Source organism: Halichoerus grypus, chromosome 6, assembly GCF_964656455.1.
Source record: "Halichoerus grypus chromosome 6, mHalGry1.hap1.1, whole genome shotgun sequence".
Classification (NCBI taxonomy): Eukaryota; Metazoa; Chordata; class Mammalia; order Carnivora; family Phocidae; genus Halichoerus; species Halichoerus grypus.
This window is the reverse complement of record NC_135717.1, coordinates 46164718-46189062: the sequence shown is the minus strand read 5'-3', so window position 1 is coordinate 46189062 and position 24345 is coordinate 46164718. Positions and strand designations below refer to the sequence as shown.

The 24345-nt window shown below is 50.0% G+C and overlaps 1 protein-coding gene and 1 long non-coding RNA gene across 8 annotated transcripts in view; one reads left to right on the top strand and one right to left on the bottom strand.

Moving 5' to 3' along the window:
* PFKFB3 (6-phosphofructo-2-kinase/fructose-2,6-biphosphatase 3) overlaps positions 1–24345 on the bottom strand; it is a 77898-nt gene that overhangs the window by 21290 nt on the left and 32263 nt on the right. For 6 of the 7 annotated variants that reach the window (XR_004916588.2, XM_036090047.2, XM_078075114.1 and 3 more), the window contains exon 1: positions 5519–5972. The exons of the other annotated variant lie outside the window; for it this stretch is intronic. Coding sequence is in view for 5 of the 6 variants with exons in the window: in XM_036090047.2 (XP_035945940.1) it covers positions 5519–5594 (76 nt within the window). In the remaining variant the exon portion in view is untranslated. Of the gene's footprint in view, positions 1–5518; positions 5973–24345 lie in introns of those variants that run through there. 7 annotated transcript variants of the gene reach the window in all.
* Positions 6096–10329, top strand: LOC118534300 (uncharacterized). The gene is made up of 2 exons (XR_004916590.2): positions 6096–6399; positions 9036–10329. It is a non-coding gene; the product is annotated as an uncharacterized LOC118534300 (long non-coding RNA).

Genomic DNA, 24345 nt, shown 5'->3' with positions numbered 1-24345 from the left:
TAAACTTTGAGTCTTACTCTCCTTCACCCCTCCCTGCCCTTTTTTTAAACCCACAGGTGAGCTCAAGTGCCTTAATGCTATCATCACCTGCCCCTGCCTCAGTTCCCCCTAGACCCTCAGTTTCTTCTTCTCTGCAGACCTTTTTAACCCACGGAAGACGAGCGCCTCCTTCCACCTCTCCTACCACGTTCCCTGGCACTCTGCTCTCTCCTCTTCTCCCCCAACAGCACAGGGGCTAGGGAAGATATGTGTGGAGTTTAAAACAAAATTTTCCCAGAAGTTCATATGTGTTTCATTTCACCTTACATAAATGTTTAACATTTTAACTTCTTTTTGACCCCCCCCCAAAGTTTTTATACTCGGATGTATTCAGAGGTCCACGTAAGCATGTTTAAGGGAATACACATATGTTTGCTATGCTGAAGGGTGAAAGAAGCAGTTGTTTAAAGACCGCTGGGTTCACAGACTGTAAACACCTTCACTGGGGTTTGTGGGGGGAGGGGGATGGAGCTCAAGCTAAAAGCCTCCTCCAGGGACGCCTGGGTGGCTCAGTCAATTAAGCGTCTGCCTTCGGCTCAGGTCATGATCCCAGGTCCTGGGATCGAGTCCTGCATTCAGGCTCTCTGCTCCACGGGGAGCCTGCTTCTCCTCTGCCTCTGTCTCTCATGAATAAATAAATAAAATCTTTAAAGAATAAATAAATAAATAAATAAATAAATAAATAAATAAATAAAAATTTTTAAAAAAAGCCTCATCCGGGGTTAAGGCTGACACTTGAGCAAGAGCTCACAGAAAGTCACCAAGTTCTGGGAGCCCACCCTCAACTCCTGTCATTGCATTCATTCATTCACGCAACAGACACACGTGCCGGGTGCCCTGTGAGCGCCAAGCATTATGTGGCCCAGGCGCTGCGCGGACAAGCCCCTGGTCTTGGGTGGTGTGGGGAGGAGACAAAGGATAGCACACAGAGGCAGTCATTTCGGAGCGTGCTGAACGCCATGAGGAAGCAGCGCACACGTCCGCGTGGAGCCCTGGCGTTGGGGCTGGGCATGGCCATGGGGTGAGTGTGAACTGGGCAGTCAGAGTCAGCGTCCCTGGGGAGCACCTGAGCTAAGGGCTAACTGTCCACAGCCAGGCGCACTGCTGTACCAGCGGATATGGCAAAGCAAGTGACAACCAAGACGCTGGCTGCTGAGGGCAGTGAGCAGCAGACGATGGGGCGACCTGAGTGGCCGGTCCTAAAAATGGTCAGCTGGATGGGCCAGGGTAAAGCCCCTCGCCCTGCACAGAGGCTGCCTTCGAGGGCTCCAGTTCCGGTCCTACTCCCCAGATTCAATGACTTGCCTCTCGGGGAGCATGTAACGCACGGACACCAACAGGCACTCAGCAGTTGTTCTCATCCACCACACCGATGCCCACAACCCATGCTCAGAAAAGAAACCATTGGAAGACACTTTTTGTTGCTCCCATGCCTCCTTCCACCCAAAGGCACCCCACCAAAATGCCAACTGCAAAAGATGCTAAGTCACTGGTGTTCTTCTCCGCAAGCAGGTAATCATGCTTCAATGCAAAGTTCCAGGGAAACGAGTGGAAGGGGTGTTTCAGACAGAGGGCAAGCTGCGGATGCGGACGGGGTCAATTCCCAGACAGTCCCGGCAGGAGTCTCCCCGGCCATGTACCTACAGGAACGTTTGCAAGAGCAAACCGAGCACTGCCCACAAAGGCCTCTGTGACCCCCCCCAACCCCCCACCTCAGAAGAGCTCGCTGGGAAGGTTTCACCTACTTGGCCCTGGGGTAAGAGAAGGGAGGTCCAGAAAGCTCTTCTGTCCCACTGCTGGATACCAAATCATCCATTACTTTGCATGCATGCTGTAACTCATGCCTAACTAACCCTTGTCCAACGAATGGCCCTCCTAATCTGACACGGTCTCTGCCGGCAATAGGGAGGAACTGGGCATTTGAGTGAATCATCTGACAACCCTGGGAGGCAAGCAATACCACACAGCTGAGAGGACAGAGCACAGAGTCAAATAAACAGTGTTCGAGGCAGGGCCCCACCACTTCCTTGGACCTTGGCCAAGCTACTTGAGCTCTCCGCGTCTTAGCCTCCTTGCCCATGAAATGGAGGGATGCTTCATCAAGGTTCTCGGGAGGATGAACTACAAGGGGATGGGTGTAAAAAATGCTTCCTGTAGTAGCCTCCGTCAGCAGGAGTCGTTACGGTTTCCATCATTCTAGACACGAGGAAGCAAGACCCACAGGTGAAGACGGGTCCCACTGCACACGGAGTGAGGGACAGAACTGGGGCTCACCTAGGTCTTTCTCATCTGAAATCCTTCACCTGAAACTCAACTGGCGGTTCTCAACCAGTGGCTGAACCCAAAACCCCATCTGCAGCACTTCCAACTTGGCTTGGGCTCACCACTATGGATTTCTTTCCCCCCAAATCTCCCCCAAATAACTCTAACATGCAGCCAGGGCTGAGAATCCCTGCTACAAACTGTAGTGGCCCCTCAAAGATAAGGTTGGGACGACTCCTGAACATCCCCCCTCCCTTCTTTCTTCAAGTTGGAATGCCCCCTCCCCACCCCCATGGGTTTGAGCCCCTACTAGGATGAAAGTCTATCAGGAGACGGGGCATAACCCATGAGCTAGATTGTAGAGACTCAGGTTTTGAGTGGATAAATACCTCACCCAAAAAAGTCGGGACTCCCACACAGGGGCTCTCAACTTTGAGTGATAGTGTCCTAAACGCACAGCTGGCCCTTACCAGTCAGTCATTTACTTCCTTATCGATTGCATGCTGGTCAGTAAGTCCTATTACAGTTTGCAATTGAAGGACACTGCAGGTTTTGTAAGAATTTGCCACAACATGGGTGTATCAACAGGGCACCCAACTGATGTGCGTTAGACACAGAAATATCGTCCAACTAGCCCATCTAGAACTTTCTGTTGTTGTTTTACTGTTCTTTGTACATGAACAGTAATGTTTACCATGCCATCATTTAATTAAAAAAGCTCAGAGGAATCTGCCTCAAAACCCTTAATTAGGACACCACTTAGAAAGATGGCAACAGGTTTAGAAGGAAGAAAATCATTCCAAGTTTCCAAATACCATTAAAGAAGGGGTGAAAGGTGATGGGGGAGGGAAGGGAACCAGGAAAGATGCCCCAAGAAGAAATACCCTCTTTTCCCCATTCTGCTGAGAAACAAATATGACTATATAAACCCAAAAAGACACCACTACTTGAAATAAGATCATGTAATAAATATCCAGGCTGCAGATATTTTTATAAGGAAGAATGTGTCTGAGACTACACCCCAGAACCACACAGAGGGATTCCAGGAGTGGGCGGGGACAAGAGACTTAATCCACCAGCTTTAGCACCCGCCCCCCCACCCCAGGCACACACCAAGCTCTAATGGTTCTCACAGGGATTTTAGGCAAATCTCTCATCTGCGTGCGAGACGTGCAGACTGATAGCGTCTAATGGATGGGTCTCTGAGGCCGGGAGGAAGGAAGCATAGCTGCACACTTGTCTGTCTCCGATTCACACGACTGAGCGAATGCCAGCCAATCTCAGCGCCCCCACACGGAACCTCACGCCTCCACCATGAACCTCGGGGGACTACTAAATGTGTGCACGTGTGTACACACTTACCTACAAACACACGTGTGTACGTACAGAGAACCAACCTTTATTTGCATGACCAATTACAGTTTACAAAGTGCTCCAGAAATACTGGTTTTATTCAAAAGTCAAAAAGGGTGGGGTTGTTTCTGTGTCTTGCCACGGCCACATCTCCCTCACGATTTAAGGCACTGCATTCCCCACTACCAATCGGGGAATACTGTGGTCAGCCCCAGCGCAGAAAGCTATTTAAGAGTGTATGTGAAAGCAAGAAACAGACCTGCAAAGCCCCGGCCCTTGGCTACCTTGCAAAGAAACCAGTTCTTAAGGCTTCTGGGACCCCGAGAACCCCAGGTCTGGCAGAGGGGGTAAGCTGGTGGAGGAGCGGCCCCCAGTGTCCGGAGCACCTTGCCAGGTCCCCATCACCAGGATGACCTAGGAGCACCGCACAGCCAGCTCTCTCCGCCTCCTGTCTGGGGCACGGGGGGTGGGGAGGGTTGTTGGTTGGTGATTCAGACCTGGGCAAAGCCTGAGGTGGCAAGATGTCACCATGGCCTCAGTGACCATCCCCTGAGAAACGTGGCAGCAGAGAAGGCCAGCAGGGGGCCTGGCGCTCAGGGACCGTCACTGCCTAGAAGCCGCTTTGAGGATCTGGACACAGGATCCCATGTTTACCTCTCAGGTAACCTGAGCCTGCCTGAGGCAGAACACCCAGCACTCGACTCACCCCATCCACCCTCCACCCGGTAGGCTCCCGGGTGCGTTACCTGGAGAGCAGGTGTTGCCTTCAAACCACTCGGACCACCCTTTTAATAGGTGCCTCTCTCCGCAGCTTAGGGACAGAGCCCAAGATGAAAGGTAAACCTTTCCAAAGCATTTATGGCCCATGACAGGGCAGGAAGGTGAACTGCCAGCAAATTTCAAGCACGGTGGATTGTGTGTGTGTATGTGTGTGTGTGTGTGTGTCTGTGTGTAGCTCACCCGCGCGCATAATGCTGCCAACTGTGCGGTCACTGATCCACGGACCCTCCCCAGCCCCAGGAGCACAGGCTTGGTTCCAGGCAGCTCTCTTCTCGCCCCCAGCACAGGAACTGGGGGTAGAAGCCGGGAGAAGAAGAAAGAAAATATACTGAAGAAAAAAGGAGAGAGCGAGGAGATAGGGAGGTAGAGAGGGAGCAGACAGAAATATAAAGAGATTAAAACTACGCAGAAGAGAGAAACGGGATAGAAATTTAGAGAAGGGATAGAACTATGGAAAGCGAGAGAGAGGGGCGACGGAAACGGAGGTGGAGAGGAGGGAGAGAGAAAGGCAGAGAGCAGGGGAGGGAGCGAAGGCAGAGAAAGGGTGGGGAAAGACCCGCCGCGTCCCTCGGCCGGGACTTGGCCCGGCAGGCGCCCGGGAGAGCGGCTCCGGCTGGGGGACACGCGGGCGTCCCTGGCCCAGCGTCCGCGCAGCGTAGGCTTCCCGCCGGGCTCTGCGCGTCCCGCTCCCGGCGCTCCGGAGCGGAGGCCGGGGCGCGCTCGGAGTTTCCGAGTGCCTCTGCGCTCCCGCGGCGAGCCGAGCGGAGCACGGCGGGGCGGCGGGCCGGGCCACAGCGCCCCCGACGCCGGCCCGAGGAGGCGCAGCGCCCGCGCCCCAGCCCGCGCGGTCTCCGCCCCGCGGCCAGAGCTACGGGACCCGCCCGTCCGCGGGGAGGAGCGGGAAGCGCCGGGCCCCGGCCCGCAGGGACCCGCCGAGGAGGGCGGCGCCGGGCCCGGCACGAGCGCGCCGGAGGAGCGGAGTCGGCACTACAGCGCCCCGCCAGCGCCCGCCACACAATGGCCTGGCTCTCCACGCGGCGCGGCGCTCCCCTGCAGCCCGGCCCCCGCGCGAATCTGCACTCACATCTGGGCAGCGAGGGGCGGTGGTCGACGGGGATCCAGATCTTCTGCACTCGGCTCTGAGTCAGCTCCAAGGGCATCTTCACAGCCTAGACTCGGCGGCCCTCCGCCCCCCGCGAAGAATTCAGACTTGGGGAGGAGAGCAGCCTGTCGACCCCCGAAACAAAGGGGAAGGGGGGGTGCGTGCGCGGGAGCGCGGCGCGGGAGCTCTCCCGTGCGCTTTTTGGAAACGTGCTTTGTGCTAAATCACGAACGCTCGTCCGGGGCGTGAGGCTCCACGAGAGCGGCGAGAGGGCAGGGTGCTAGGGCTGCACCCGCAGCTGCCGCAGGGCCGGGCTCGTCTACTCGGGAAGCCACCAGGATGCTCGGAGCGCAGTGACAGCCGCGGTCCCCGGGTGCCAGCTCGAGTCCAACAGCCTTGCCTCCCGCTCGTCGCCTCTCCAGCTCTGCTAGGATGCCTAGCTCGGCGCCCGGGCTTTTAAGAGTCGGGACCGGCAGCTACGCAGACGTCAGCCTCGGGGCGGAGACGCATTCTCCGAGATCCAGCCCTCTTTCACGTGGGGGTGGGCAAGCCAGGAGGTGACCTGCTGGCGCCCCCTGCAGGTCAGCCACAGCAGCGCGCCTTGCTCCTTCAATCCCTCTGATGACGCCCTAAACTCAGCTCTGGCTGAAAAGTCCCACTCTCTGAGCTTCCTCCTACGTCCTCTAAAGATGACTGGCACAGCTTCCCAGAATAATCACCTCACTGGTGCTGGGAAGAAAGAAGCGGAGCCGTCCAGTGTGGTGCGTGGACCCCCGCAGCCGAATTACCTTGGATGCATCCTACTGACTCGGCCTCTCTGGGCATGAGACCCCAACACTCTACATTCTTAACACGCGATCCAGGTTAGGCACAGTCAAGTTGAAGACCCGGGCTTAGGGCTACAGGTTGGAGAGAGGTTGGGGGATTCGGGGGTGGGGGTCTCTGCTACCTTAGAGAGAAGCCAGAAGGGAGATGACGAGAGCGCCTGTGTCGCATAGGTCTCTGGGTCACCCCTTGCCAAAGCTGCTCCCTGATAATACCTGTGAGTCTCATCCAGCACGACCCCTGCCACCCACGGGGAGGGGGCTTCCCTGGTCGTCCTTCCTCACCGCGCCCACTTTCCTAAATCCCTTAGAAAACTTGACTTGTGCTGCACATTGCTCCCCCAGCTCCCAGCCCTAAGACCTGGAACCCGGTCTTCCCCCCTCCCCCCCCCAGCGTCTGCTGAGAGGCCCAAGGGGCTGGACACCAGAAGGGGACAGGAAAGCCCCGGAGGCCGGACTGAAATGGACCGAGTCATCTTGGTCTTCGCTGTCACCACTTACAGTATTTTCAATATACCTTAATCTCTCTGAGTAGAAGAGTAAGTAAAACTAGAGTCTATTCCGACCTGCAATTCATTACCTGACTGTAAGCCCCGGGAAACTACTGGGAGGTGGCACCTTAATTAGGCAAACCCCTAAAATTAATGACATTTATCCGGCACAGCTCACATCCCTTCCTCGCCTTTTTTTTTTTTTTTTTTTTTTTGGTGTGTGTGTGTGTGTGTGTGTGTGTGTGTGTGTTTCCTGCCTCCACGGTCCTCGGAGTTTTGCACCAGCTAGTGACATGGGACAGTCGTGTGGTCAGGCCAGTGCCCACCCTGTGAAGATCCGGGGTGCTTTTAGCAGGGACTGCCGCCCGCATAGTGGTCTTCCACGCATGTGGCTTTAGCACGCCGTACATCAGCACCGAAGCGGTGCCCTGCCTTGCAGAGGTGCCTAGCTCACTCTGAGGTTGTGCTGTGATTGGAAGGAAGAAGGCGGCGCTCCCTGAAATCCACACTGCTCTAGAACAGTCTGCGCAGAGCCTGCCACACGTCGCTCACGTCCCGCTCGGCTCCGCTGGACCGCGCCCGCTCCCTGGCGGCAGGCACAGCTGCTCCCGCCCCGCCCCTCCTGGGCCTCCCTCCCGGGCCTCCCTCCCTTCCCGGCACCCCAGCCTGCCCAGGGGCCGGGAGTGTCGAGCGTCGCCCACTGCGCGGGTGTCCCCGACCCCCACTCCGGGCACCCCCGCCCAGCCAGGCCCTTCCCCCCCCTTCTCCGCACCCCAGCCGGCCCAGGGGCCGCGAGCGCCCCAACGTAGCCCGCGGCGCGGGTACCCCGGACCCCACCCCCACCCCGCGTCGCGACTGCGCTCCGGGCAGCCGCCCCCCTCCCCCCGCCGCGGCCCTCCCCGGGAGTCCCTGCTCTCCCTCTGACAGCTTTGCTGACTGTCTGGTTTCGGCGCTCGGGCAGCTGTTCAGAAACCCGAGTGCATTGCATGGGACTTGTTTTTCTGCAGTGGGAGCAAATGCCAGAGATGACACCCTATAACGCCCCAGGGAGAGTCCCCCTCCACTCTTGAAACAAGAGTGGGCTGATCCAGAGAAAAACAGCAGCGAACGAGCGCTGGAGCCCTCGGGAAAGTTGCTGGCTGGGGTTCGCTGGGGTCAGGGAGGGGGCCCGCTGTGCGCGTGCGAGTGGCTGCACCCCTCCATGCTTGCACACTTGCCTCTCCGGGAAGAATCGGAAGAATCGGAGTGCCTGGTTGTGTGCCTGCTACTATCCCATCGGGTTTTTTGCACACAGCCAGGGCACGGGGCGAGGTGGCACTCTTCCAACCTCTAAGCTTGCAAACAGCTGTGGGTTTCAGCTCAGGGAGAGTGGGGTCCTCCCTAACGGAGGCCCGTCTTTAACGTCCTGACCTAGATAATGTGTCTGGCAGGGTCCAGGTCTGAGAGCAGGGGGCAGTAAGCACTGGCACCAGCCACCAGACCCCTCACTTGCCCTGCCTGTATGTCCACAATGCCTTGGGCTTGTGTGTCCATGGCTCCGGAGTAAAGAGGAAATTCTTCCTCATCACCGCCTGCACCTGATGGGGGAACAGGCAAACGGAAGTTCACTTAACCCCCTAGCTTCTGAGGTCTAAGTGCAAACAATGTGGGAATAGGTGGGGTTCAAGGAAGATTCACGCTTGAGAATAAAGCAAGGGGACAGCTAGAACGGGTGTGGCATTCACAACCCTCAAGTCCATTAGGGTAGTGTGCCTATGAGGACAAAATTGCCTCACTGCAAAACCGTTTATAAACAACCCCACTGCGGCTGAATTCCAAGAATGTACTAGTTCAGAGTTTACTGATTTAGACATCCTCCTAACTCTTTCCCTAGTTCTGCTAATGGGTCCATCCTCTACCAACTCCCCTGTCACCAATCTGGTGATTAGACGCGCAGTCCTTCAGAAACGGCTGCAGAGGATATAAAAACGTCTGTAATAAAATGAGATCTGGCAGACAGGACAGCTCCAAGTACTAGGGAAGATTCCATGGTCCAGGGCACAAGTAAGGCTAGATGGAACCTTCCAGATGAGTCAGCCCTTTGTTTTAATGGAGGAAGGGGAAGTTTAGAGATGAGAGGGGTTAAGGAACTAGGTCAAAGGTCAAGACTGCCGGTTATTAAATCTTTTCCCTGACTTGACACAGATATCTGATAGTTCCCCAGGGGACTCGTGATGGGCACAGTTTAACCCCAGGGTGCTGAGTGGAGTCTGGTGAAGGGGAAGACTGCACTGTACCTCAGACCTTCTCGCCCAGAACCGCTGAGCTGCCGGACAGAAAAGAACAGAGAAAGACCTTCTTGCACAGTAATGCCTGGTGCAGGTGCTTATAGAGAATTCTTTAGCGAGGCGGAGACTCAGAGAAAGATGGTGGGAACGGTTTTCTCCATGACACGCTCTTCCCTCTTGGCCAACGTCATCTAACCCTTACCCCCGTTCCCCGACGGGGCTAAACAACAGCAAGAAGCGAACCCCACTTGCAAGATCTTGTGCCAGCTAGCCAGACTGCAACCTTTAAACCATGCCATACCCACCTCCTCCCCAGAGAGAGAATGAGAGGACAAGCTGCGGCAGGCTGGGAGCCATCAGGAGTTGTTAATTAGACACAACGTGTCGTCATTTGCTCCTTTAACAATCCCATGTCTGAGAGAGTGAAATGAGACACCAAATAAAAGACTGAAATAAAGCCTTACCTCACCATCCACCCAAAAACAAGAGAGAGGGTGATTTTTTATGTTTGTCACTCGTACATGAATGGGAACACAGACACAGATGCCCGCACGATGCCACCTCAGGGGGTAGAAAACCCAACTCAAAACCTGCCCAGGGAGGTTTATGGCAGCTCCATTGATAATCACCAAAAAGTGGAAGCAGCCAAGATGTGCTTCTGGAGGTGAATGGATAAATAAACGGTGGGCCATCCAGACAGCGGGGTATCATTCAGCACTAAAAAAGAAATGAGCCATCGAGCCATGAAAAGATATGGAGACCTCTGTGCATATTATGCAGAGTCTGAAAAGGCTCCACATGGTATGATTCCATGACATGCTGGAAAACGCACAACTATGGAGCAGTAAAATGATCAATGGTTTGCCAAGGGCTGGGGGAGAGAAACAGTTAACAGGAGAAACACGGGGTGATGCAGGGCAGTGAAACTACTCTGTCGGGTACTATAATGGTGGATACACGTCATTACACATTTATCGAAAGTCCTAGAAGGCACAACACCAAGAGTGAGCCCCCAGGTAAACTAGGGACTTCAGGAGATGATGACGTGTCAGCGCACGTTCATCCTTAGTCAAAATGCGCCACTGGCGAGTAATGTGGACAATGCAGGAGGCTGTGCACGTGTGGGGCAGGGATATACGACAGCGCTCCACGCTCCTCGCAACTTTGCTGCGAACCAAAAACTCCAAAAAATAAAGTCTATTTAAAAAATCGCTTTGTGGGGCGCCTGGGTGGCTCAGTCGTTAAGCATCTGCCTTTGGCTCAGGTCATGATCCCAGGGTCCTGGGATCGAGCCCCGCATCGGGCTCCCTGTTTCACGGGAAGCCTGCTTCTCCCTCTCCCACTCCCCCTGCTTGTGTTCCCTCTCTCGCTGTGTCTCTCTCTGTCAAATAAAACAAAAAAAGTCTTAAAAAAAAAAAAGCAACTATTAAAAAAAAAAAAGCGCTTTGTTTCTGCCAGTATCATACACTTGTCTCCCATCAAGTGGACTTACATGTCTCATTATGAGGCTGTGACAATGTTTCTCAGTGGCCACAGCCGGAGGTCTGGGTGAACAGATGAAAAGTGGGCTGCCCAAGTCCCACTGAACCCTACAGCAAATTCCCATCTCCCTCCGCCCAGGCTGTGTTTCTCCACTTTCCTTAGGGCACGCCCCTGAGCTTGGGACCAGGCTCTTAAAACTGCCTGTCGGTGTTTCTTACCCAGCATCAAGCCTAGCTACTGCTCTCAGGGTATCTTATACTCCTGGTCGACCTCCTCACCCAAGACCAGGACATAAACTATTTGTGTTTTAAAAGTATTATCTTGTGACTTCAAAATATTTGTGCTTTTTAAAAACCAGATACCCTAAAGTCCAGTTCACGGGATCATACCAATGTTAATTTCCTGGTTTTGATATTTGACAGTCACGTACGATGTCCCCAACAGAGGAAGCTGAGTGAAGGGTCCATGGGACTCTATGAACTATTTTGTAACTTCTTATATTTCCAAATAAAAAGCTTTAAGAAAACAAAATATTTAAAATCAGTGAGAGTTCAGTTTCCTCAAATCCTGTGTAAAACAAAGACCCAGATTGTGTCGATCCAGGCATTGAGGGAGAAGGGAACTGGCAGAGAGGTAGTCAAGAACTCTGTGGTGATTTGCATATGTTCCTAACATCTTAGCTTCTTGCAAATGACACACATACACAAACAGAATTTGCATGAATCCTGTACCTGTGGAAAAACAGAATCAAGCTCAAGCTGTGTTTTAATTTAGGGGGAAAGGATTCTATTTCTGGGCTTTGCATAGATCTTCGGGAAAATATCAATGGGTTTGTAGTTTGTCCCCAATGTGCATGCCTAAAACAAAATAAGGGAAAGACAATCGTGCAGAGTTCAGTTGAGGGCTCCAAGAGGTCCTCACTGATCCTGTCTTTCCCTGAGGGGAAAGGAGCACAAGGATGGGGGACGATTTGAGAAGATCACTGCCCATCTTCTGGTGTCTAGCGTTTATTAGATACTCACAGCAGTGACTGTGTGTCAGCTGCTGCAAGGAGCAAACTGTGCTGGGATCTCACTGATCTTGGGTCCCGCCAGGGCAGAGAAGTGGGTGGGCAAATAGCTTGTCATCATGGTGTTGTGTGCCCAGCCTCATGCTGAGTATTACAAAGAAAAAAGCTCCCACGCCCAAGAGCTTGTAACTTAAGACCAGAGGGGGAAAATGTCCATGTCTGAGAATAAAAACGGAACGAAGAGAGAGGTGGTAGGTAAATGCAGGCTGTGGGGAGGTCCCTTGGGAATAGTAAGAAACATTTGCACATAATGGGGGCAGATCAGCTGGTAATTTCATATCCATCTCATGGTTCTTCAGTTTTTCTCTGAGTCCAAGAGGACACATGGAACGAAGTTAACATCTCTCATTTCTTCCCACATTCAACAAGTATTCACCGAGAGCCACTGTACCAGGGAGGATAAGGACAAGTAAGATGTGGTCCTTGCCAGAATTACGAATTACTCTGGAATTTCATAGTGTCCCCCCAGTGTGCGTGCATGCATGCACACACACACACTCACTCACTCCTCCCTTTGTTCCTTACAGTTAAGGAAACTGAGGCTCAGAAATATTCAATTCCTTGCTTGTGATCACATAGCTAATGAGCCAAGGAATAAAAAACATGATCTTCAATGAGCCTGGTAGTCTTTCAAGCCTCTCCCACACCAAGCCTCTCCCATTTCACGGTAGGCTCTCAAGCCTCCCATCGCCTTCCAAGTGGGACATGCAATTTCCTTCCCAATAACAATGCTAACAACAAAATCTTGAATCCAAGTGGTTTTTGATGATGGTCTCGAAATGACTTGGAATTTGGCTATGGTATGGAAATAAGACGCAGAATCATCTTCAGAAACTGCTGTGAGGATTCATACCTAAAACCTTTCACATGATCCTACAAGGGAAGGTGCTACTTAACAGATGAAAACAAAGCCAGCCCCGCAGAGATTCACACATCTTTGTACTCCAGCAGGCACATCTGGAGAGCCTTCACCTTACGATGTAGGAAAGGCCCATGGCGCAGGAGAACAAACAGCCCAAAGTTTATAGCCGCCATGTCCACAGGAGCCAAAATATGGAAAGAGCCCAGATGTCCATCGAGAGATGAATGGATAAAGAAGATATGGTATATATATACAATGGAATATCACTCAGACATCAAAAAAAATGAAATCTCGCCATTTGCAACGACAAAGATAAAACTAGAGGGTATTATGGTAAGTGATATAAGTCAGTCAGAGAAAGACAATTATAATATGATTTCACTCATATGTGGAGTTAAGAAACAAAACAGAGGTTAGGGGAAGAGAGGGAAAAATAAAATAAGAGGAAAATAGAGAGGGAGACAAACCATAAGAGACTCTTAACTCTAGGAAACAAACAGGGTTCCTGGAAGTTAGGTGGGTTGGGGGGTGGGGTAACTGGGTGATGGGCATTAAGGAGGGCACACGATGGAATGAGCACTGGGTGTTATATACAACTGATGAATCACTAAACTCTACCTCTGAAACTAATAATACACTGTATGTTAATTAATTGAATTTAAATTTAAAAAAGGGTGCCTGGGTGGCTCAGTTGGTTAAGCGACTGCCTTCGGCTCAGGTCATGATCCTGGAGTCCCGGGATCGAGTCCCACATCGGGCTCCCTGCTCAACAGGGAGTCTGCTTCTCCCTCTGCCCCTCCCCCCTCTCATGAGCTCTCTCTCTCTCAAATAAATAAATAAAAAAATCTTAAAAAAAAAAAATAAATAAAAAATAAAATAAAAAATAAAAAAAAGAAAGAAGTAACAGTTTTGTGAAAGGAAACTGCATCAGCATTAAAAAAAAAGAAAAAAGAGGTGAAGGAGACCTTGGGCTTTTGTGTACTTGCCAAAGGTCTTAGAATGTCCTAATTTATTAGTAAAGGGAAAGAAAGAAAGAAGAAATACTCCTACGTCTCCAACATTATCCAAATTATTAGATAAATCTCAAATTTCTGTTGTCAGTAATACATTTTTACAGAATGGTTGCTTCACCCAGGTTGTCAATAGCCTGACATCTCTATGCCATACCGTAGGGGCTACAATCTTAGCTTAAGATTTTGTAGTAGTCGAAAGAAACAGGTGAAACTAGCATCAGTAATATATTTTAGTTAATGTCATAAATCCAAAATATCGTCATCTCCACGTTACGTTGTTACACACTGAGCTCTTTTACGTTCCATATGTTAGCCGTCTTCGATCTCCCTTCCAGACATCTGGAGTAAGAGCCGTCCAAGGAGAGGAAATAGGAACAAAGGCTCTGGAGTGGGATCTTGATGTGGGATAGAGCCAGGGTGGGTGGAACAGGGAGGGCTTCAACGTGAGGAGGTAGGTGGAGCCCCATCAAGTAGCACCTTATAGATCCATCTGGAAGGCTGGTTCCTCTTCTGAGAAAGCTAGAAAGCCACTGGAGGGCGATAAGAAGACTGAGCAATACATTGGGGCGCCTGGGTGGCTCAGTTGGTTAAGCGCCTGCCTTCAGCTCAGGTCATAATCCCAGGGTCCTGGGATCGAGCCCCGCGTCGGGCTCCCTGTTCTGCGGGAGCCTGCTTCTCCCTCTCCTACTCCCCCTTCTTGTGTTCCCTCTCTCGCTGTCTCTCTCTCTGTCGAATAAATAAATAAAATCTTTTAAAAAAATAAAAAAAGAAGACTGAGCAATATAACGAATGACCCGCTAGGACAGGGAGGCCATATTCATGAATACATTCATGCTCACTGATGTCTCCATCCTGAGTGCCTGGAACATAGGCACACCCACGGCAGGCTCTCAGAGGTTGACCGAATGAGAACTTGTTTAAAGACTGGCCTCTGGTTGCTGTGTTAAGAACAGGTTATAACATGCAGGCAATGATCTTGGGACCCTGAAATAATCATAAGGTCCAGAACCTCTGATCTGGATTTATAAGGAAGAGGGGGTGAATGACAGCTCAAGAAACAGGCTCCTGCATGGAGATGTGTTTCAAACAACTTGGCTCTCAATTTCTCCTCCACACCTCCCCCAAATAATGTTTATCCTTGTGAAACTGAAAGAGGAAGGTGAACCAGAAAGCTTTATTCTGGAAAATTTCTCTCGAAGGCTTGAAAACAAGAGGGGGGTGGGGCAGAAAAAGAGCTGGATGTTGGAACCCGTAACTGAGCTATATGAAGCAGTAGGGGCCCCTCATATCATGAAAAAAAGTTATCATCTGCAGTGAGAATAAATTAATGGACAATTCATTGAGACACCGATGTATCAGGCTGCCTTAGCTCTTCGAGAATAGCCAATACAGTAACCCACTTTCTCCTGTCTCTGGTCCACCATGCACAGCAGCCTTCTAATTATCACTCCCCTTCTCTCACAGAGAGAACTACCACTTACCTCCTCTCGCAGAATTACCATTTGTCTTCTCTCACAGAGAACTCACAGGTGAGCTGCCTTCAATGGTCTACTCCAACCCACAGTTGGAAATGCATCAAGTGGGCAATCTATATTTACATGCCATTCTCTGACCAGTTTGGTTTGTGACTCAGTCTCCCAAAGCTTGCCTATCTCTGGACGCACTGCTAAAATCCAATTCTAAAGAGAAAAATCTGAGGACCAGACCCACACCAAGCCAGCCATCTGAGAGGGCACGGCTGAGGGGTCAGCCAGGTTTCTCTCTGCCGCTGCCATCTTGCTTCTTTTCATTGTCAGCATGGAGATATGCCTGGGAACACTCATGGCTTTGTTTCTTGCCAGAGTAGTTTCTCAATGACGATATTTTATAGACACAGATACAAAACAAAGAGAGATTGAAGAAAACATCCAGGAGTGTGGTAAGACCCAGATCAACCAATGTAACATCTCTGGGTAGAGAGAAACCATGGCTACTACTGACCCCAGATGTCTCCCTGCGTAAGGATCTTCCATGACCCTCATGACACTTTCTCTCCAATGACAGGTGAAAAAGAAACAGGAGAAAACTCACTTTTGCTAAGAAAAAGACTATGTGACTTTCAGAAGGTGAAAGATTTTCAGAGTGCATCACTAGATAAATTGTACACAGGTCTGTTCAAGGAGGATAAGTTGGACAACCCCCGGCATTATTGTTCTTGATAGTTCAGGCTGTTTCTTCATCAGTAAGAAGATGATTACTCAGCCATCACTCATCCATCATCGTGGATCAGAGTTGCCAAGAATAGTGTGCAACCAGCTGGACAGTGATTAAGCCTGCGAAACACGCAGGCAGCCTGACAGCTCTCCACCGTCCCCGCGGCAAGCTCACAACAACACAGCTCGTCGCCAGACACCTGTGCACAGCTTCAGGGGGATGGTGGCACCAGCAGTACCCTGATATGGCAGGCTGGACGCTGAATGTGCACCCAGCCACTTACCACCCAGTGTCTGGGACAATATTACACACGCTACCTGGCTCTCCTCTCCCACCCATCATCCCCCAATGCCAGGAACCTCCTTGTGTAAAGAGACAGTGGGCATAACAGCATTATTCACAAGAGCCAAAAGCCCAAGTGTCCATCAACGGATGGATGTATCGGATAAACAAAACGTGGTCCATCCATACAATGGAATACTCTTCAGCCATGAAAAGGAAGGAAGTACTGAAGCATGCTGAAACATGGATGAATCCTGAAACATCAAGGCAATGGACCGGAGCTGTGTTCTCCCAAAACCCCTATGTTGGCCCCTAACCCCTAGCACCTCAGAATGTCGCTGTATTTGGACATAGTGTCTTTAAAGAAGTCATTAAATTAAATGAGGTTAGGGTGGGCCCCAATCCAACTTGATGAATTTCTCTGCGAGAAGCAGAAATTTGGGCACACAAAGAGACTCCAGGCATGTGTGCACACAGAGGAAAGACCATACGGGGACACGGCCAGCCGGTGGTCATCTACAAGCCAAGGAGGGAGGCCTCAGGAAACACCAAACCTCATCTTGGACTTCCAGCCTCCAGAACTGTGAGAAAATAAATTTCTGTGGTTTAAGCCCCCCGTGATAGTTTGTTAGAGCAGCCCAAGCAAACTCATACAATTATGCTAAGTGAAAGGAAGCAGACACAAAAAGTCATGTATCACATGAGTCTGCTGACATAAAATCTCTAGGATTGGTAAATCCATAGAGACAGAAGGCAGATTTGTGACAGCCAGGGCGTGGGGGAAGGGGTGAAGGAGGAGGGCCTGCTTCATGGGGATGGAGCTTCCTTTTGGAGTGATGACAATATTTTGGAGCCAGACAGAGGTGATGGTTGCTCAACACTGTGAATGTGTAAATGTTACTCAATTGTGCACTTTAACATGGTTGGTTTTACAAGGTGAAATCAGAGAGGGAGACAAACACTAAGAGTCTCTTAACTCTAGGAAACAAACAGGGTTGCTGGAGGGGGGGTGGGTGGGTGATGGGTAACTGGGTGATGGGCATGAAGGAGGGCACATGATGTAATGAGCACTGGGTGTTCTATGCAACTGATGAATCACTGACCTCTACCTCTGAAACTAATAACATAGTATATGTTAATTAGTTGAATTTAAGTAAAATTAAACTTTAAAAATAAAATGGTTTTATATTATGTGATTTTAACTCAATAAAAAAAGAAAAAAAAATCAATGACAGTTAGATGAGAGACAGAAAGCTGAGAAATGTGGAGAAAGGGGAACCCTCCTACACTGTTGGTGGGAATGCAAGCTGGTGCAGCCACTCTGGAAAACAGTGTGGAGGTTCCTCAAAAAGTTGAAAATAGAGCTACCATATGATCCAGCAATTGCACTACTGGGTATTTACCCCAAAGATACAAAAGTAGGGATCCGAAAGGGTACGTGCACCCCGATGTTTATAGCAGCAATGTCCACAATAGCCAAACTGTGGAAAGAGCCAAGATGTCCATCGACAGATGAATGGATAAAGAAGATGTGGTATATATATATATATATACAATGGAATAGTATGCAGCCATCAAAAGGAATGAGATCTTGCCATTTGCAACGACGTGGATGGAACTGGAGGGTGTTATGCTGAGCGAAATAAGTCAAACAGACAAAGACATGTATCATATGACCTCACTGATATGAGGAATTCTTAATCTCAGGAAACAAACTGAGGCTTGCTGGAGTGGGGGGTGGGGTGGGAGGGATGGGGTCACTGGGTGTTGGACACTGGGGAGGGTATGTGCTCTGGTAAGCGCTGTGAATTGTGCAAGACTGTTGAATCTCAGATCTGTACCTCTGAAACAAATAATGCAATATATGTTAAGAAAGAAAAAAAGAAGAAGAAGAATGTAGCAGGAAGGGAAGAATGAAGGGGGGGAAATCGGAGGGGGAGATGAACCATGAGAGACGATGGACTCTGAAAAACAAACTGAGGGTTCTAGAGGGGAGCGGGGTAGGAGGATGGGTTAGCCTGGTGATGGGTATTGAGGAGGGCACGTTCTGCATGGAGCACTGGGTGTTATGCACAAACAATGAATCATGGAACACTGCATCTAAAACTAATGATGTAATGTATGGGGATTAACATACCAATAAAAAATTTAAAAAAAAAAAAAGAAAGCTGAGAAATGAAGCTATGAAACCTGTTAAAGTTACAACAGGGTAGTTAACTAGACCAAGGAGAAGAGCATGACAGGAAGAGTAGGGAAAAGCAAATGCAAGAGACTTGAGATAGTTGGAGAAGCCATGGTCGGCCCAGAGCTCCCCACCGAGGCCTGGGGCAGCAAGAGCATGAGCGGTGGCGGTAGAGAGGCAGAGTCTGAGGACTTCCAACAAATCACTTCACACCAGGCGGGTTCACCAGGCACAGCGGCAGTGGCTTCATGCGGCTATAAATCAGGGACAATGCCCACCACCTATAACAGAGGGTTATGCACAGTGCAGAGCAGAGGACCTGGCCCGTGGTACACGCAGTATCTGGTGGCCAAGAGCTCTGTGCAAACGGAGCCTTCAGCTTTCTACAGAATCTGCTCTCTCTGAACCCCACACCAGGTGCTGGCGCCGACGTTAGAAAATGGACAGTTTCCCGGTTCCTCCTCCTTGTCCATTCCTCCCCATGCAGTGAAATCAATCACATATTTGGGAGGTTTCGTTACTTCCTGTATTAGTTAGGGCCCTTGAAGGAAGGAGAGAGAGAGAAGGAGGGAGTGATGGAGGGTGGGTGAAAATTAAGGAAGGGAAACATTTTAAATGGAGTCAGGAAGCCCAGAAGGGGGAGCTCTTGAGCACGCACCACCTGGGCAGCTTACTCCACATTCCTGGGCAAGAAGAGGTGGACTTTACATCCCCAGAGGACTAAGGGAGCTTTCTCTCCTTGTCCAGCAACAGCCTAGCCAATGAGAAGCCACTACACTTCAAACTCCCAGTTTCCTCCCATGGATCGGGCTTTTGACAAAACCAGCCCTTCCAACTCCCCTCTCTTCTCCATAAAAGAATGCTCCCCTCCCTTGTTCTCCAGGTTTGCCTGTGATTTACCACAGTGTGCATGTCCCAAATTGCAATTGCTCCGCTATTCCCAAATAAACTCATTTTGCTGGTAAACTACCTGGGTTTTGTTTTGTTTTTTAGGATTTTATTTATTTATTTATTTGCAAGAAAGAGAGAGCAAGCACATAAGCAGGGGGAGGGGGCAGAGGGAGAGAGAGAAGCTCAAGCAGACTCCACGCTGAGTGCAGAGCCCTTCACAGGGCTCAGTCTCACGACCCTGAAATCATGACCTAAGCCAAAACTGAGAGTCTGTCGCTTAATTGAGTGAGCCACCCAGGCGCCCCTGGTTATTTTTATTTTTAAGGTTGAAAGCATGTATGTATGAGAAGAGATATTATAGTAATTGGCTCATATGGTTCTGGGGGCCAAGAAGTCCCATGATTTGCCACCTGCAAGCTGGAGCACCAGGAAAGCCAGTGTAGTTCAGTCTGAGTCTGAAAGCCTAAGAACCAGGAGCATCAATGTCCAAAGACAGGAGGAGATGGATGTGTTGGCTCAAGCAGACAGAGCACATTCACCCCTCCTCCACCTTCTTGTTCCATTCAAGACCTCAGTGGATAGGATGATGCCCCACCGCAGTGGGGAGAGTCATCTGCTTTACTCCACCCCTCACATCAAATGTAATCTCTTCTAGAAACATCATCATGGCCGTGCCCAGAAATAATGTCTTACCAGCGATCTGGGCATCCCTTGGTCCAGTCAGGTCAACACATAAAATTAACCATCATGCATCCCGTCTTCCTTCACAGCAGAGCCCCAGTTTTTAGCTGCCTGGCTAAATGATATTTTTCAGACTTGCAGGTTAGACGTGGCTGAATGGCTAAGGCAGGGGTAGCAAAGGAGTTTCAAGCTCCAAGCTGTTCCACCTGCCCTCACCTGGGCATCTGCTGCTGCTGGAACAGCCTCTAAATGAGGAGCAGCAACTGGGAGGTGTTCCCAGCAATGAACCAGCTCACCTTGCTCCATCTAAACCTCGGATGTCCCTCAGGCCATTTCCCCCCTGAATCTAGAAACCCCTCTCTGACAGCCCTCCTGGAGAGCCTCAGCTCAAACCTGCAGCTTCAGGCTGCTTGATCCCTTTTTAGACAGTGCTGTTGGCCAGACTTTCTTACACTGAGCCAAACACCTCTTCCCCTAACTCTGCCCCGTGGGCTCTCATTTTGCTGCTGGGGACAGAACAAGCCTGTGCCCATTCCAGCAAGAGAGGCTTGCTCTCCAGTATCTGTAAGCAACTGTCATGTTCCCGTGAAAACCTACAATCCAGGCTAAGAAGCTCACTCCTGGGCTTGAAAACGGTGTAACACGGTCTTCACACAGCACACACAGCAAAGCCCACTAAAAGCGTGAAGGTGTCTCGTGATGTTAAAAGCATCAGTTCTAGGGAGAAGTTAATGGAGTGACGCCATTGGACCTATAATAAATATCGAAATGAGCCAAGCACTCGAAATTACTATGACAAAAAGCAGTTCTCGGGGACCTATGGAGGATCTAGGTTTCGTTTCTCCACTACTGGGAACCAGATTTGTCTGATCTCCCAAGCTTAGCCAGGGGGAGTGGGGGAGGAAGGGGCCCGGTCCGGGCGCGAGGAGCCTGGACCCTGCGGCCGACGCAGCTACACCAGGCCACAGAACTTCTGGACCTCAGTTCCCTCGTCCACTGAGGAGCTGCCTAGATGGTCTCTCAGCATCTCTTCCACTCTCCAGTGATCCAAACTGTTCTCGATGAAATATAAATAGAAACTTAATAATAATTACCAGACTCTAAGCAGCTCAAAACGGGGACAGCTGTTCATCCTGGTGACACCAGAGCCTGCGAAAGCCTCGGGCACACGGGAGGTGTTCAGTATAAGTCTGTGTGATGAAGAGTGGTCCTATTACAGTGACCCAGGGGGGCTCCCACCGTGGACTGGAAACTGGACTGCTCCAGGGACCGTGCTTATGAGGATCAGATCAGATGTGGATGAAAACGCTCTCGGAAAGACTGTGAAGTACTCCACAAATGTACGAAGATTAGAAGTTTTGAACTGTCCCAGCCCACCCCAAAGTGGTGATTCAGACGGCTGAATGCACTTCCTCCGGGCCTGACCGTGCTGTGATGTGGCCTCCATCCCTGGGTTTTCACCGCACCCTGACGACATGCCCCCCAGCCCACATTCCAAATGAGGGGAAGAGCCCAGGTTCAAACAGCTGAGGTTCCTGCCCCTGGACTCTGGTGAGAACAGAAACTGGCCAGCAGACCACCCTCTGCTGAGTAGGCGAAGTGCACCACGGGGACGCGCCGAGGGGAGCCCGCGGTGGAGAAAGTTGCGAACTGGCGCTATGTCGCAAGGCCTGCTTGCGTGGTGTGGTGCGCGCAATGTTGGGATTGCCACATCCCAACGGGCATCCTTGCCCTTCCCTGTTCCCCTGACACTTCTTCCTTCTCCTGGTGGATCGCATTCTAAAAATAGAGCTAAATCAAGACCCCCCCAAAAAAATTTTTAAGTAGACTCCACACCCAGCATGGAGCCCACCGAAGGCTTATCCAACTGGAATTTACTTTGTGTATGATATAAGTAGTGATATAATTTTATTTCCTTTTTTTTATTTGGATAACCCATTGAACCAGAATGTATTTTTCAATTTTTTATTTGAGTTCAATTGACACATACTGTACTATTAGTTTCAGAGGTAGAATTCAGTGATTCGTCAGTTGCATATAACACCCAGTGCTCATTCCATCAAGTGCCCTCCTTAATGCCCATCACCCAGTTACCCCACCCCCCTACCAACCTCCCCTCCAGCAACCCTGAGTTTGTTTCCTATGATTAAGAGTCTCTTATGGTTTGTCTTCGTGTTTTCCTCTTATTTTTCCTTCCCTTCCCCTATGTTCATCTGTTTAGTTTCTTAAATTCCACATATGAGTGGAATCGTATGGTATTTGTCTTTCTCTGACAGACTTATTTCACTTAGCCTAATATGCTCTAGTTCCAGCCATGTCATTGCAAATGGCACGATTTCATTTTTTTGATGGCTGCATAATATTCCATTGTATAAATACACCACATCTTTATCCATTCATCTGTCGATGGACATCTCAGCTCTTTCCACAGTTCAGCTATTGTGGACATTGCTGCTATAAACATTGGGGTGCAGGTGCCCCTTCTTTTCACTACATTTGTATATTTGGAGTAAATACCCAGTAGTGCAATTGCTGGATCGTACGGTAGCTGTATTTTCAACTTTTTGAGGAACCTCCATACTGTTTTCCAGAGTGGCTGCACCAGCTTGCATTCCCACCAACAGTGTAGGAGGGTTCCCCTTTCTCCGCATCCTCGCCAACATCTGTCGTTTCCTGACTTGTTAATTTTAGCCATTCTGACTGGTGTGAGGTGGTATCTCATTGAGGTTTTGATTTGGATTTCCCTGATGCCGAGCGATGTCGAGCACTTTTTCATGTGTCTGTTGGCCATGTGGATGTCTTCTCTGGAGAAGTGTCTGTTCATGTCTTCTGCCCATTTCTTGACTGGATTTTTCGATTTTGGGGTGCTGAATTTGATAAGTTCTTCATAGATTTTGGATACTAGCCCTTTATCTGATAAGACATTTGCAAATATTTTCTCCCATTCCACAGGTTGCCTTTTAGTTTTGTCGACTGTTTCCTTCACTGTGCAGAAGCTTTTTATCCTGATGAAGTCCCAACAGTTCATTTTTGCTTTTGTTTCCCTTGCCTCAAGAGACGTGTCTAACAAGAAGTTGCTGCGGCCAAGGTCACAGAGGTTGCTGCCTGTGTTCTTCTCTAGGATTTTGATGGATTCCTGTCTCACATTTAGGTCTTTCATCCATTTTGAGTTTATTTTTGTGCATGGGGTAAGAAGTGTGACCAGTGCTTTATGGTAAAGAATAAATGACATTCCTCTGGTTTAAGCTACTGTTGGTCAGGTAATCTGTTAGTTATACAACCAAAAGCATTCCTAACTGGTGAATGTATCATGAATTTCATCAAAATTTTACTAATACGAACTTCGTAATTAAAATGTTAATAATGTAATCGAGAGTAGTTCTACTTAAAATCATTTCTCTATTATATATCATAAAAAACACCACCAAAAACTTTTGATTTTGGCCACCTTGTCTCCCTGAAAGCAAGGTAACCCACCAGTAGCCTCATTGGGGCCACGCCAGAATATTCGGCCAGGGCTCCTGCTCTTGCAGGAGAGTCAGCAAGACGACATCACTGTGAACAGGTGAGTTCAGAACCCCACGGAGTCGCCTTCAGACTGAGTACTGGTCCAGCCACACCCGACGGAAGACAAACGCGATCCTCCAACACCCTCCTCACCCCATCAATGAAGTTTTTAAGGTCTGTTCTCTCCACCCTTAGTAAACTTGCTTTCAGAAAAGAATTTGCCCCCCATTCCAGTTAGATCCTATGATTGCTAAGTGGCTTAGAGCATACCCCCTCCCATGCTGCTTGACTTTTAACTTTTATCCAGGCCTTCTGCAGGAGGAGGAAGCTGAAGGAACAGCATGTCAGGCACCCACCACCAAGGCCTTGCACAAGGTGGGCAGTGGGCACGGGCCTCTGGGCGGGCTTGGGAGTGGCCTCTCCTGGCTTATGTCTGCTTCAAGGGACTGGTCTCTCCTGGAGGGATCACAGTCTGCCTTCTGAAGGGGTTCTCCCTTTGCTTTGGTCTTTTGGAAACTGGGCAGAGTCACTCAGTGTCCTCCTGGCCCAGGGATGCCCCAGATCGCCACCCCAAGAGTTGGAAAGACACCCCAAAGAAGGCGGAAGCATGAGGCTGGACTGGCAAAGATGTGTGAGGAAGGCTGCCCTCACTCCAAATGAGAGAGAACTCTCAGGGGATAGAGAGGCAGAGCACCGTCTACAGGGGCGTAGAAATCAAGGTCGCTTGATTTCGGTGCGCTTAAATCAAGGTCAAAGCGCCATCGTAGATGAAGAGGACCCTATCCGACGGCACAGTGCTAACGTGAGTCACCAGAAACTCATCACCAGGGAATAAGATAAAAGCCGGCACACACAGATGGCACAGGACACAGATGGTGGCATTGTCAATGTGACCGAATTCTTTGAGAACTCTAAGGCACCATCCAGAAGGTGTACTCCTAACAGCAAACCATGGTGACAAGGAAATTACACATAAAAGTAATGCTAGTGGAATCTCGATTTTCTAAAATTTATTGGGTGTTTCTACACCTCAAAAATGATACATCCAGGTGGCTGAAATAGAGG